Source organism: Oryctolagus cuniculus, chromosome 10 (assembly GCF_051225735.1).
Source record: "Oryctolagus cuniculus isolate XC-2025 breed Fujian yellow rabbit chromosome 10, ASM5122573v1, whole genome shotgun sequence".
NCBI classification, from domain to species: Eukaryota; Metazoa; Chordata; class Mammalia; order Lagomorpha; family Leporidae; genus Oryctolagus; species Oryctolagus cuniculus.
The window spans coordinates 51626412-51640998 of NC_142876.1; the positions used below are offsets into that span (position 1 = coordinate 51626412).

At 39.7% G+C, this 14587-nt stretch overlaps 1 protein-coding gene across 3 annotated transcripts in view; it reads right to left on the minus strand.

Moving 5' to 3' along the window:
• TAF4B (TATA-box binding protein associated factor 4b) overlaps positions 1-14587 on the minus strand; it is a 135697-nt gene that overhangs the window by 89440 nt on the left and 31670 nt on the right. For all 3 annotated transcript variants that reach the window (XM_002713611.6, XM_008261165.5, XM_089305225.1), the window contains 4 exons: positions 13308-13469; positions 13081-13203; positions 8242-8331; positions 1485-2105 (listed from right to left, as the gene is read on the minus strand). In XM_002713611.6, coding sequence (XP_002713657.3) covers positions 1485-2105; positions 8242-8331; positions 13081-13203; positions 13308-13469 — 996 coding nt within the window. The remainder of the gene's footprint in view (positions 1-1484; positions 2106-8241; positions 8332-13080; positions 13204-13307; positions 13470-14587) is intronic.

The following is a 14587-nucleotide window of genomic DNA, read 5'->3' on the forward strand; positions in this document are numbered from 1 at the left end:
AGACTCCTATCTGCCTGGCTGAGTATTGACTCTTGCATGCATTTGGGGAACCAGAAGATGGAAGATCTCTCTCTCTCTCTCTTATCAGTCTTTCAAATAAATATATTTTTAAAAAAGGATAATTATCAATAAATTTTAAACTCTTATTCCAATCCTGTGAAGTTTAAGAGAATTTACTATTCCAAGAAGCAGAATAAATTAAAGCAGAGCTTTAAAAAACTGCCTCTAACACACAGGTTTACAATAGAGAACATAGGCAATCATAAAAATTAAAATAGTGAACTGTATGGTACAAAAAAAGGAAAACTTTTCTGTAATTTTTAATTAATTCACCATGTACTATTTCCCATGAGTTAACAATACTTTCATAGGCTTTTGATGAAACTTGATTTTTCTTCAATAAAGTAGAACTTCTAACTATTACCTAACAACAGCTAAAATTTCCTTATTTTATCCAAGAACCTCCAACCTATCAAGCTTACTGAAAACCACAGGGGACAACACTGTGCCATAGTAAGTTACGCCTCTGCCTAAGGTGTGGGCATCCCACACAGGTACCAGTTGGTGTACCAGCTGCTCCTCTTCCAACCCAGCTGTTTGCTATGGCCTGGGAAAGCAGATGATGGCCCAAGTACTTGGGCCCCACTACCCATGTGGGAGACCCGGAAAATGCTTCTGGCTCTGGCTTCAGATAGGCCCAGCTCCTGATGTTGTGGCCATTTCGGGAGTGAACCAGTGGATGGAAGACCTCTCCCCATCTCTCCCTCTGTCTGTAACTCTGCCTCTCAAATAAATGAATAAATTCAAAAGAAAGAAGAAAGAAAAAAACACAGAACTTTTTACTCCTCTATTCACATTACTGTCTTAATATTTTTTTAAAAAAGAAATACTATCTTAATATCACCTATGTAATAACTGCCAAAAATATTTAAACTGAATCTAATCTTGATGAAACAATCAAATAAAGTAAAGGGACATCCTACAAAAACAACCAGCATGCTTAAACTGGAACTTAAAGCATTAAAATATAATGAACAACCACAAAAAGCTAGGGAATTGCTCTAAATTTTATAATTCTGAAGGGAAATAATAACTATATATAATATGCAATTCTTCATTAGAAACAAGATCAGAAAAAATAAATCTCTAAAAGGTTATTATTAGAACTAGGGAAAATTTCCCATATGTGATAGATAATAAGTATGTTGTGTTTATGTGAAAAAATCTTTTTCTTTAAGACATAAACGGTACTTAGAGGTGCACCGTTACAACTTCTGCAACCAGCTCTCAAACAGCTTGGCAAAAAATAATGTGTATGTCTGTGCATGTGACTAGAAAGAGGGAAAGCAAGCAAGGTAGAAAATTAAGTTAGTAAAGCATATATAGTGTGCCAGGTTATTGCTGTTGTTTTTAACTCATTTTGCCAGTTCCCTAAATGTCCGAAATTTTCCAAGTAAGTGAGAAAGAAACAAAATGTTACTTACTACTTGCTTGACTTTGACTGCCTGTGGAATCCCAGCTGGCTGTGAAAGGACAGGACTGGACTGGGCAAGTTTGATTTGGACTGGAGCTGCAATGACAGGCTTGTCAGATGTGGTTCCAGCAGTAGTAACTACAGGCTTCACAGATGGGAGACAAAGAGCTGCAGCTGAAGTTTCTCGAAAAGTTACCGAAGGAAGGGCCAGGGTTACTGCTGCTCCAGAGGCAACCGGTTTCTCAGGCTGAAGTGAGACTGTTGTAACTGTATTTGGTACAGATGTCACAAGTGGTTTTGAAGTCTGAAGCAAAACAGTTCCAGCTGTTGTGCCTCCTGGTACAGCAGCTGGACCCACAGAGTGAAGAGTCACAACTCCAGTTTTTGCTCTCACTGGACCAGTGGTGACTGGATTTAGAGTCTGCACAGACACAGTTCTGGGTGTTGCTGCTGCAGAAACAATGATGGGCTTTTCAGGCTGAATTAAGGAAACTGTAGTTGTCACTACAGGAGTAGCTGTTACTGTTGTGGTACTGGTGGCAATGACTACCTCACCAGAGGTCTGCTGAACACACTGCTGAATGAAGCTCTGGGAGTTAGGCAGAAGCTGTCGTAAGGCAACCACACTTTTCTAGAAACATGAGAAGAAAAAAAAACAGTGATAACTAAACAGATTAGCTAGTAATGAAACAAAATTTTGTACTTTATTATCTTTACAATGTAATGCAAATCAAAAATTCATCAAGTATTTCAGCTGAGGAACCGAATTATCACCTATTTATACTCTGTCAATATCCAGGGTACAATCAATTTTTTTTCTTTTTTTTTGTTTGTTATATAGTTATTTTTTTTATTTAATAAATGTGAATTTACAAAGTGCAACTTGTGTATTGTTGTGGCTCCCCCCCAAACCTCCCTCCCTCCCATTACAATCAATTTAAAGCTCCCAAATGCTCCATTTTTAATATGAAATTAGAATCCCTCAGTATTAAACGTATTTTACATAACTTAATATCAGTCTGGTAAAATAAAACATAGAATCACACTTCTCCATATTCATCTAAGTCTAAATCCCCTAACTGATCACTAATAATTTTAGTATCTATAAAGTCATTGACACAACAGAAGTTAGGTTTTTTGTTAAATAACTTTCAAACCTTGGACAAAAGGAGTCTAATAAAACTAATACAAACAAAGTGAATTTTAAGATGTGACTAAAACAATTTCCTTGATTGAACTAGCATATTTTCTGGCTAGATTTCAACCCTTTTGTCTTTGTATCCTGCTGAAAGAATAGACAATTCAAGGGGCCAGCGCGGTGGCACAGTAGGTTAATCCTCCGCCTACAGCACTAGCATCCCATATGGGCACCGGTTCATGTCCCGGCTGCTCCACTTCCAATCCAGCTCTCTGCTATGGCCTGGGAAAGCAATAGAAGATGGACCAGGTTCTTGGGCCCCTGCACCCGCATGGGAGATCTGAAAGAAGCTCCTGGTTACTGGCTTTGGATTGGTGCAGCTCCGGCCGTTGGGGCCATCTGGGGGAGTGAACCAACGGAGGGAAGGCCTTTCTCTCTGTCTCTCCCTCTCACTGTCTGTAACTCTACCTCTCAAGTAAATAAAATCTTTTTTTTTTTTTTTTAAATAAAAAGAGTACACAATTCAAATAAAAAATTACTATGTTCAGTTTTGTCATACCTGGGGTTTGTTTCTTGTTTGTAAGTTTAAAAAAAAGGTGGGGGAGGGTCGGTGTTGTGGCATGACAGGGTAGGCCATTGCCTGGGACACTGGTGTCCCATATGGGCACGGATTCAAGTCCTGGCTGCTCCACTTCCAATCTAGCTCACTGCTAATGTGTCTGAAAAAGCAGCAGAGGATGGCCCAACTCCTTGGGCCCCTGTCACCAACATGGGACACCCAGATGAAGTTCTTGGCACCTGGCTTTGGCCTGGCCTAGCCCTAGCTGTTGCAGCCATTTGAAGCGATGAACCAGCAGGTGGAAGAGCTCTCTATCTCTCCCTCCCCCACCCTCTGTAACTCTGCCTTTCAAATAAATAAAATAAATCTTTAAAATAAAAGTAAAAAGAAAAAAAATGAGACACAAAGAACATAGATGGTATGTTACCTTTCTGTTTCAGAAGACGTCATGGTATGACACATTCAGGCTACCTACTAAAAGCTAGAAACAGTGAAAGTACTCAAAAAGGAAAAAAAAGAAAAAAGAAAAGAAAAACAGCCCCTGCTGAAGAAGTAAACAGAACTACTTCTCCCTTTCCTTTAGAAAAAGGTTGAGAACATTCAACATTTTTAAAACACACACACACGAAAGAAAGTAAAAAGCAGAAAATCCCTCAATCATTTTTTCAAGTTTAAACACAGCAAAAAACAAACAGCATTGGAAATACATGAACAAATTATTTCAGCAAGTTTAAATTGGAAATCATGAAGGAGATTCTGGGGCCAGTACTGTGGCATAGCAGTAAAGCCACTGCCTGTCACACTGGCAGCCGATATGGGCACTAGTTTGCATCCCAATTGCTCCACTTCCAATCCAGCTCTCTGCTAATGGCCTAGGAAAGCATCAGAAGATGACCCCAAGCATTTGGGCCCCAACACCCATTTGGGAGACCCGGTTGATGTTCCTGGCTCCTGGCTTTGGCCTAGTCCTAGCAGTTGCAGCATCTGGGGAGTGAACCAGCAGATGGAAGATCTGTCTCTACCCCTCTCTCTCTCTCTGTAACCCTGACTGCCAAAATAAATAAATCTTTTAAAAAAGAAGAAAAAAAGGAGATTCTCAGAAAAAACACCAGTGGAAAGAAATGTGAAAGGACTGAGATTTAAAGAGACAACAATACAGATTTACACTCGAATCACCTCTTGATCATCTGACCAGGGTGGGCTAAAATACTGAATCTCTCATCCTGATGCAACATCTAGTCCCCCAAAGCTCTTAAGAAAAATGCTAAGGATTAATAGACCCTTTGAAAACAGACACAACATGCAAATCCAGAATGGTAATATCTGGTAACAAAGGTAGTATCTAACACGTGGAGTGAAATAGCCTAAAACCTGGCCTGCGAGTTTGGTCAAAAATCAATTTAAATAGTTTTGCCTTTCTAAAATGGAAAATACCATACTATCTAGCACCTATCTCAAGAGAGTAATAGGAAAATTAAGTACAAACTATGCAAATTAAATGCAAAGTATCTAATTTTTAATGTTCCTTCTCCTTCACAGTGTATCCAGTAACTGCCAAACAAACTCAAGAGAGTTGTGATTGTTTCTTACCCATCTGGTGGTCACTGACCTCTCACTGAATGGGACCCAAGGAAGAACTGCCTCTAACTTCTCAATCAAGAGAGTGATCCTGGGGCCAGTGCAGTGGCTTAACAGGTCTCACTCTCTCTATCTCTGCCACTCCCTCTCTGTAACTTCACCTTTCAAATACATAAATAAAATCTTAAAAAAAAAAAAAGTGATACAGAAAAAGAGCATAAGTCTATAAAACAGTTTGTCTCATTTTTAGACAAATTTATCTAATCTTAGCTATGGGTTCTGTAACTGCAAAGGTCAAATCTCTTACATGGGCATGTGCTTATTATGTAATATTAGGTACTGTATTGATCCTTCAACCTCCCCTGACCCAGATCAAGTCTTCTATGGCTCAAACATTCTCAGTGTTTTTAGTCACACTTCATATCATATTGCATGGATCCTCCTAATAAACCTGATCACCTTCTCAGGGACACTTTCTGTGCTTTAAATATCCTCATGAAAACAGGATGCTCACATGTCCCTTCCTACTTTCAAGGGACAACAAAAAGGAGTTTTCTAATACTCTCTACTCTGCCTTTCAAATGAATAAATAAATCTTCAAAAAATTTTATTTATATGAAAGGCAGAGTGTCAGAAAGGGAGGGAAGGAAATAGTGAGGGGAGGAAGAAGTAGGGGAAACAACATAGATTGATTTTCCATCTACTGGTTCACTCCTCTAAATGGTCACAAAGCAGGGCAGAGGTCTGAGAACAGGAACTTCATCTGAGTCTACCATATAGGAAGCAAGGGCTCAAGCACTTGGGCCATCACCCACAACCTTTCCAGATGCATTAGCAAAAAGCTGGATCAGAAGCAAAGCAACAGAGACTCGTACCAGCACTGGTATACAGGATGCTATGTCATTAGCAGTGGCTACATCCACTGTACCAGGGTCCATACTGTGGCACAGCGGGAAAGCCACCTCCTGCAGTGCCAGCATCCCATATAGGCACCAGTTCAAGTCCTGGATGTTCCATTTCTGATCCAACTCCCTGCTAATGCACCTGTGAAAGCAGAGGACAATGGCTCAAGTACTTGGGCCCCTGTACACACTTGGGAGTCCTGGAGAAAGCTCCTGACTCTTGGTCCCTGGCTCCTGGCTTCAGATCGACCCAGCTCTGGCTGTTGCGGCCATTTGGGGAGTGAACCAGCAGACAGAAGATCTCTCTCTCTCTCTCTCTCTCTCTCTCTTCACATTTCAAATAAATAAAATTTTTTTTATTTGACAGGCAGAGTTATAGACAGTGAGAGGCAGAGACAGAAAGAAAGATCTTCCTTCCGTTGGTTCATTCCCCAAAAAGCCACCATGGCCGGCGCTGTACCTATCTGAAGCCAGGAGCCAGGTGCTTCCTCCTGGTCTCCCATGCAGGTGCAGGGGCCCAAGCACTTGCACCACCCTCCTCTGCCCTCCGCGGCCACAACAGAGAGCTGGACTGGAAAAGGAGCCACCGGGACTAGAACCTGGTGCCCAATGGGATGCCGGCACTGCAGGCAGAGGATTAACCAACTGAACCACAGTGCCGGCCCCAATAAATAAATATTTTTAAAAAAATCCACTGTGGGCCGGTGCCGCGGCTCAATAGGCTAATCCTCCGCCTTGCGGCGCCGGCACACCGGGTTCTAGTCCCGGTCGGGGCGCCAGATTCTGTCCCGGTTGCCCCTCTTCCAGGCCAGCTCTCTGCTGTGGCCAGGGAGTGCAGTGGAGGATGGCCCAGGTGCTTGGGCCCTGCACCCCATGGGAGACCAGGAAAAGCACCTGGTTCCTGGCTCCTGCCATCGGATCAGCGCGGTGCGCCGGCCGCAGTGCGCCAGCCACAGCGGCCATTGGAGGGTGAACCAATGGCAAAGGAAGACCTTTCTCTCTGTCTCTCTCTCTCACTGTCCACTCTGCCTATCAAAAAATAAAAAAAATAAAATAAAATAAATAAATCCACTGTGCCACAACACCAGCCCCAAGAAAAATTTTTTCAGTCTGCAAAAATAAAACTCTTGTTTTCAAGTTATTGTTCTCCATGAAAATTTCAAGTAATTAAATAAATCATAGAAAAGCATTTGTCTAATAAGTCTTCACCTTCCCACCAAATTCAGTACTATTCAGTTTAATATTTTTTTAAAGATTTTTATTTATTTATTTGACAGGTAAAGTTACAGACAGTGAGAGGGAGAGACAGAGAGAGAGGCCTTCCCTCCGTTGGTTCACTCCCCCAGATGGCCCCAACGGCCGGAGCTGCACCAATCCAAAGCCAGTAACCAGGAGCTTCTTCCAGATCTCCCATGCGGGTGCAGGGGCCCAAGCACTTGGGCCATCTTCCACTGTTTTCCTAGGCCACAGCAGCGAGCTGGATCAGAAGAGGGGCAGCTGGGACTAGAACCAGTGCTCATATGGGATACCGGCACTGCAGGTAGAGAATTAACCTACTGTGCCATGGAGCCAGCCCCACATTTGGTTTATTATTATAAAAGAACATGGGGCTAGCGCTGTGGCACAGCGGGTTAAAGCCCTGGCCTAAAGTGCTGGCATCCTGGCTGCCCCTCTTCCGATACAGCTCTCTGCTATGGCCTGGGATAGCAGTGGAAGATGGTCCAAGCCCTTAGGCCCCTGCACCTATGTGGAAGACCCAAAAGAAGCTCCTGGCTCCCAGCTTCGGATTGGCATAGATCCAGCGGTTCTGGCCATCTAGGGTTGTGAACCAGAGGATGGAAGACCTCTCTCTCTGTAACTCTAAAATAAAATTAAAAAATAGAATAGAAAAATAAAATAAATATTAAAAAAATTTAAAAAAAAATAAACATGACTTGGGGCCAGTGCTGTGGCGTAGAGAGAGGGTAAAACTGCCGCCTGCAGTGCCGGCATCCCACATGGGCGCCAGTTCAAGTCCCAGGTGCTCCACTTCTGATCCAGCTCTCCGCTATGGCCTGGGAAAGCAGTAGAAGATGGCCCAAGTCCACCAGCATGGGAGACCTGGAAGAAGCTCCTGGCTCCTGGCTTCCAATCAGTCAAGCTCCAGCCATTGCGGCCTTTGGGGAGTGAACCACAGAATGGAAGACCTCTCTCCTTCTGCTTCTTCCTCTCTGTAACTTTGCCTTTCAAATAATAAATATTAAAAAAAAAAAAATGATTCACGGCCATAAAACAAAAGGCCAAGTTACCTCTTTCTTTGTTATTTTTCTCTTTCACACACACACATTAAAATCTTTGAGTATTCATATATTTCTATAGTATAAGCAATATAATCATTTTGTTCATGAATAAGATGCTACTTCTATTTTTCCAGAGTGTTCAAATGAAAATACTATGTGTGTGATCTGTAGTTTACAAAAGCACTAAGAGATTTCTACTCCATTGTTAGTGCCTTCACACTAAATTGCTGTCATATTGAATCCATCAGGTTTAATTATTTCAAAGTAATCTAATCCATACAATTACTTCTAAGTACCACATGACTAACTACCTTAAGAAAAGGAACTAGGTGAGGCTGAGGTGAAGACTTGAGTTCAACATACAGTTTCTTGGTAAATTCTTCTGCTTCAATTTTTGCATCCTGAAGAATGGAAGAAAGAAAACACTTTTAGGTCTACCAATATTTTAAGACAAATTGTAAAACTCATAATTATAGACATAGCATGCTTTTTCTAAGTATAAGTCCGTCATTAAATGGAGGCTATTTTTCTTCATGGCACCTGTAGCATGAGTAAACGGAACAGAAGTTCATGGAAAATACAAAGAACAGATAATTTTTTCCCCTTTTTCTTTTTCTAAAGTTTCCAGTAAGTAAAGTAAAAGAGAAGACCTTACTACCTGAATAATACCACATTATTAAGTCCAAAGAACAATTAAAAAGATAGAGAATAGGAAGTTATTTGGTTTGGGGGCCTTTAGGGTATTTTGTTTTGTTCCTATAATTTTTAAATTACCATATTAAGCTAAGACTGTATTTTCAGTCCATGACAACAGCTCCAAAGCACTGAGGAATTCTTATGTACTGTGTTACACTGTAAGCATTTCAGGGTCTCTGAGATCTAAACTGTTCAGATTAATACTAAGTTTTTGTTTTGGCCTTGTTTTCTGCCTTTTACATTGTGCTGAGTTTTGCACTGATGTTATAAAAGTAACAACAGATAAACCTGCTGGCAAGAAAGCCAATGGCAGGTTAAAAAAAAAAAAAAAAACAGAGCCACTTTATGTTCTCGATGAAACAATAAAAATTAATTTTACTTTCAACTTTTCAGTTGATATATTTTTAATATTGTAACAAACAAAACAAACATAAAACATTTCTGCTGCAGATCAAAGTGATTGTTCAAGGAATAGCACATTGTGATTGAATCACTTTGCTGAGTTCACTTTTTTTTTTTTTTTAATTTTACTGGAAAGAATGACAAAGCAATTGTGCTTATTTAGACTTTCCAGTAGAAATTTTCTCAAAAACACACTAAGCCTGCAACTGTAAGGAAAAAAGCTGGTAGTAACTATTGATAATGATAAAAATTAACTCTCAAGCCAAAATTAGAATTTCAGAAATTTATAACCTCTACCCTGATTTGACAGTTTCTCAATAAAGAATTTTTGGGGGGCTGGCACTGTGGTGTAGTAGGACTAAGCCTCCGCCTGCGGCGCCGGCATCCCATATGGGCACCAGTTCACGTCCCAGCTGTTCCTCTTCAAACCCAGCTCTCTGCTTGTGGCCTGGGAAAGCAGTGGAAAATGGCCCAAGTGCTTGGGTCCCTGCACCCACATTGGAGACCCAGAAGAAGCTCCTGGCTCCTGGCTTCCGATCAGCCTAGCTCTAGCCACTGCAGCCATTTGGGGAGTGAACAAGCAGATGGAAGACCTTTTGTCCTGTCTCTCCCTCTCCCTCTACGTAAATCTACCTCTCAAATAAATAAATAAAATCTTCAAAAAAGAAAAGAATGTCATTTTAAAAAATGAGAATTTTGGGGGCTGGCACTGTGACACAGCAGGTTGAAGCCCTAGCCTGCAGTGCCAGCATCCCATATGGGCACTGGTTCATGTCCCGGCTGCTCCTCATCTGATCCAGCTCTCTGCTATGGCCTAGGATAGCAGTGGAAGATGGCCCAAGCCCTTGGGCCCCTGCACCCATGTGGGAGATCTGAAGGAAGCTCCTGGCTCCTGGCTTCAGATCAGCACAGTTCCAGCCGTTGTGGCCATCTGGAGAGTGAAGCAGTGGATGGAAGACCTCTCTCTCCATCTCTACCTTTCTCTGTAGCTCTGTCTTTCAAATAAATAAAACAAATCTTTAAAAAAAAAAAAAAAAAGAATTTTTGGCAGAGGAAGTGGTAGGCGAACAGTGTCATGAACAGCTAACATGCAACGGAATTGTTATTTTTAAATAAGCAAATTTAAAAATTTTTTTGTCTTAAACCCCACAAAAAATAATAAAATGTCTTGGGAGTCCTAAATTTAAAAAAGTATAAAGGTATTTGTGGTTTTCTAAACAAAATATATCTTATGGCATAGAAGATTTTTGATTAATTACTAACTGCTCCTATCTGTCCACAAAATTCACAAATTTATTTAAAAAAAAAGATTTTATCTATTTGAGAGGTAGAGTTACAGAGAGAGGGAAAGACAGAGAGAAAGGTCTTCTACCTGCTGGTTCACTCCCCAAATGGCCGCAATGGCCGGAGCTGACCAACATAAAGTCAGGAGCTAGGAGCTTCTTCTGGGTCTCCATGTGGGTGCAGACACCCAAGTACTGAGGCCATCCTCCACTGCTCTCCTAGGTACATTATCAGAGAGCTGGATCAGAAGAGGAGCAGGCAGGACATGAACCAGTGCCCAAATGGGATGCTGGCACCTCAGGTGGAGGCTTAACCTACTACACCAAAGCACCTGGCCCATACAAATCTCTTTTTCTCTTTTTTTAAGGTAGGTTGTGTTTTGTTTGTTTTTAATTTGAGAGGCAGAGAGAAACAGACTTGAGAGAATTCCATTTGCTGATTCACTACACAAAGGCCAGAAATTATCTTGGGTCATCATTCATACCTGACCAGAAGCCAAACCCAGGAGAGCCAGGAAGTAATATAGATCTCTTACTCAGATGGCACAAACCCAACTACTGAAGCCTTCATCCTGACTCTCAGGGTCTACATTAGCAGGAGGCAGGAACCATGAAATGGAGCCAAGAATCAACTCAGACTTGTTGAGACATGGCTATCATAATCACAAGGCTAAACACACATTCCCACACAAATCTTTTGTGATTAAAATTTTTTAAATATTTGTGATATGTATTCCTTTCTATCATGTCTTCCCACTGAGAGTATCCATGTCAGATATACAGATCATCTTATCCTCTCAGAAACTAGCATACTTGAAAAGAGATGATCAAAAACTCAACATTTACTTTTAAAAAGATATTTGAATAGGCAGACATTTGGGGCAGTGAGTAGTGAGGATGTGCCTGGAATGCCTGCATCCCATATCAAAGTGCCTGACCCAATTCCAACCTACTCTACTTCTGATCTAGCCTCCTGCTAATGTATAGTCCAGGAAGTAGCAGATGATGGCTCAAGTATTTGAGTCTCTGCCACCCTCAAGATCCTGATTACTTTGACTTGTCTAGGCTGGCTATTGTGGGCATCTGGGAAGTAAGCCAGTGGACAGAAGCTCTCTCTCCACCTTTCAAATCAAATAAAAATAAACAAAAAATTTGAAAGATATTCAAAAAGTAAATTAAAACCTTAGTTATATGACTTTTAATTTTATAATAATTATAAATATATAAAATAAAGATCATCTCAAAAGGAAAACTAACCACTGCAAATGTGTTCTATGTATAACATCTTACAGGCAGCATAAAAAATAGCTATATGAAAAGTGTTTTAATGTTTATAAACCATGCTTGTTTTTCCTATACGATATCTGAATATAGTTGTTCTCCACTGAGAAAAAATGACCAATTTCTATATGAAAAATATATAAAAATTCTGGGGCTAACATTGTGGCATAGCAAGTTAAGCTACTGCCTGCAATGCCAGCGTCCCATATGGGTGCTAATTCCAGTCCTGGCCATTCCATTTCTGATCCAACACCCTGCTGGTATGCCTGGGAAAGCAGCAGAAGCATACTGCTTTCATACAGCCCACGTGCTTGGGCCCCTGTACACATGCAACCATCTGGGGAGAGAACCAGCAGATGAAGAATCTCTCTCTCTCTCTCTAACTCTGCCTTTATAAAATAAATCTAAAGAAAAAGAAAAAATATACAAAAATTCTAATTATACAGCTAGAGAAATCTCTAGACTATAGTAGCTCAAAAAATCCAAAATTACATTTGTCTGTTACATCCTCAGCATATGTCTTAAGTACCTAATACGACAAATTTGCTTTGTTAACTTCCACTTTCCTCCTCTTTAGTATATCTAAATACTTTACCTGAAGGAGAATATAAAAAACCAAGAATGTATAATTTGGCAGCTAAAAGACATAGCGTGGTGGTACTTGCAGAAACATTTATTCTTCTCATCTTATAGATAAGAAATCTGAGTCCTAAGTCCTCTAAGTCCCAAGGCTTGGTGTCTGGATATATGAGAACTTGAATTTCACTATCTATTATTGATAGGCTGCCTTTTTTGGTATTTTGTAACTTTAATAACAATTTCCTACTTGTTCAAATAGTTGGCCTTCTCTCCAACACTTTTTTTTAGGCTATGGGAATAAACACAGGTATAGAGAAAAAAATCATAATTGCATATATAATTATATTTATAATTTATATTTATAATTATATATATATATAAATCATGTTGTATAAAATATATACAATAAAAATTTTAAAAAGAAAGTAGGGGGTAGTTATTTGGCCTAATGGGTAAGATGCCTGCATCTCATATTAAGAGTACCTAAACTCAATTTCTAGCTCCAACTCCTGAATCCAGCTTCCTGCTGATGTAGATTCTGGGAGGTATCAGTGATGACTCAAGTGACTGGGTTCCTCACACCCATGTAGGAGACTGAATTGTGTTCCTGGTTCCTAGCTTCAACCCCTAGCTACTGTCGGCATTTGGGGAGTGAATCAGCAGACAGAAGAGGTGGCAATACTGCTTGCACTCTCTCTTATCTCTCTGCTTCTCAAATAAGTTTTTTTAAAGTAATACATAATAGATTTACTCATCTAAGATTTATAATCATTACAAACCTTTAAAGAAGCAAAAACAAAGTTTATCAAGAAGTACATTAAAATAAACCTCATTTAAAACATATTTTCCATTTAAAACATACTCTAAGGATTCTCAAAGAGTTTGCAAGATTTTATAGTCTTCACTTACCAAAAGTTGTTCCACCAGCTTCTGCACATTCTGCCCCATTTCTGGGGATTGTGATCCGCTACATGCTAGTTTTATTAACATTGCAAGGAAGTTCTTACATTTCTTCACATTTTCTAGCATTGTCTAAATATGGAAATGTAAACAAAAAATCACAAGTGTTGGCTACAAACAGATTCAAGAAAATGTGTAAGGAATTATATTTATATAAGGTGCAGATGAGAGCTTACTGGAGAAAGATTGGTCTGAGCAGCTGCTGGACTCTCTGCTTTGAGATTGTGCTCATTTGAGGAAGTGGATGATGCTCCCAAACTTGAAGGTTTCAGAGTAGTTACTGTGTTCAACGGCTTTACAGGAGTACCTGTGACAACACTGGTTGGCGCAGCCACAGACTGAAATTAAAAATAGTACATATTTAGAGATGTATTACAATGAAAAATTAGTGGGTGCCTCCTTCCAAACTTACCAGACTACAGATTTGCTTTTATGTTATATTCTACTAGTCTAAGGTAACACAGTAAAGTTGTAAGAACACTAGACTGTAGAAGATATGGGCCTGTATATAAAGGTATATAAAGATAATGGAAAATTAATCTTGATGTGAATGGAAGGGGAGAGGGTGTGGGAGAGGGGAGTGTTGTGGGTAGGAGGGAAGTTATGGGCGGGGGAAGCTATTGTAATCCATAAGCTGTACTTTGGAAATTTATGCTCATTAAATAAAATAAAATAAAAAATTAAAAAAATAATGAATTAAAGAAAAAAAATAGAAGATATGGGCTTCATTCTCATCTAGCTTCCTACATTCCACTGCCACCTAATACAGTATTGACTTGATCCAAGTTACTTAATCCTGCTAATTCTGATTCTTGTCTGAGAAAAGAAAAAAAAAAAAAAAAACAAGGAAGGACAGCAATAGTACCTACTGTTCTAGGGTTTGTGAAAAACAATGCCAAGCATATAAGACCTCAAAAAATATTAATACTTCTCTAAAAAGTAATTGAAATTTCCTATCCTTTAATTTTCTTTTTCTTAAGTATAAAGCAAAATGAGCTGATTATCTTATATTCAGATAAGCTGTTTTTAAGCAGATCACTAGAGTAAGCAAAAAGATTACAAAATGTGATATTTTCATACTGAAAAGAAGTTAAATTATTTCTTCTACCTTCTATTGAAATGAGATGTGGCTCTAGCACCACCTGCAGGACCAAAAGTTTAACACAAGAAATCACAAGTTCAATAACAGAAAACACAATTGAGACAAAAAAAATTCTTATTTAAAGACAATCACTAAAAGTTAAAGGGCATAAGAAAAGAGTGGAGGAGGTAGGAAAGAATAGTATTTATAATTCATACAGAAAACTTAATACTGCACCAGCATTTAATTATACAATATAGAAAGGTCAGGTTTGTATCGTATACAGAGAAAGGTCAGTTTGCTACCAATTTAGAGAAAATTTCCTGCGGCCAGCACTGTGGTGTAGTGGGCTAAGCCTCCACCTGCAGTGCTGGT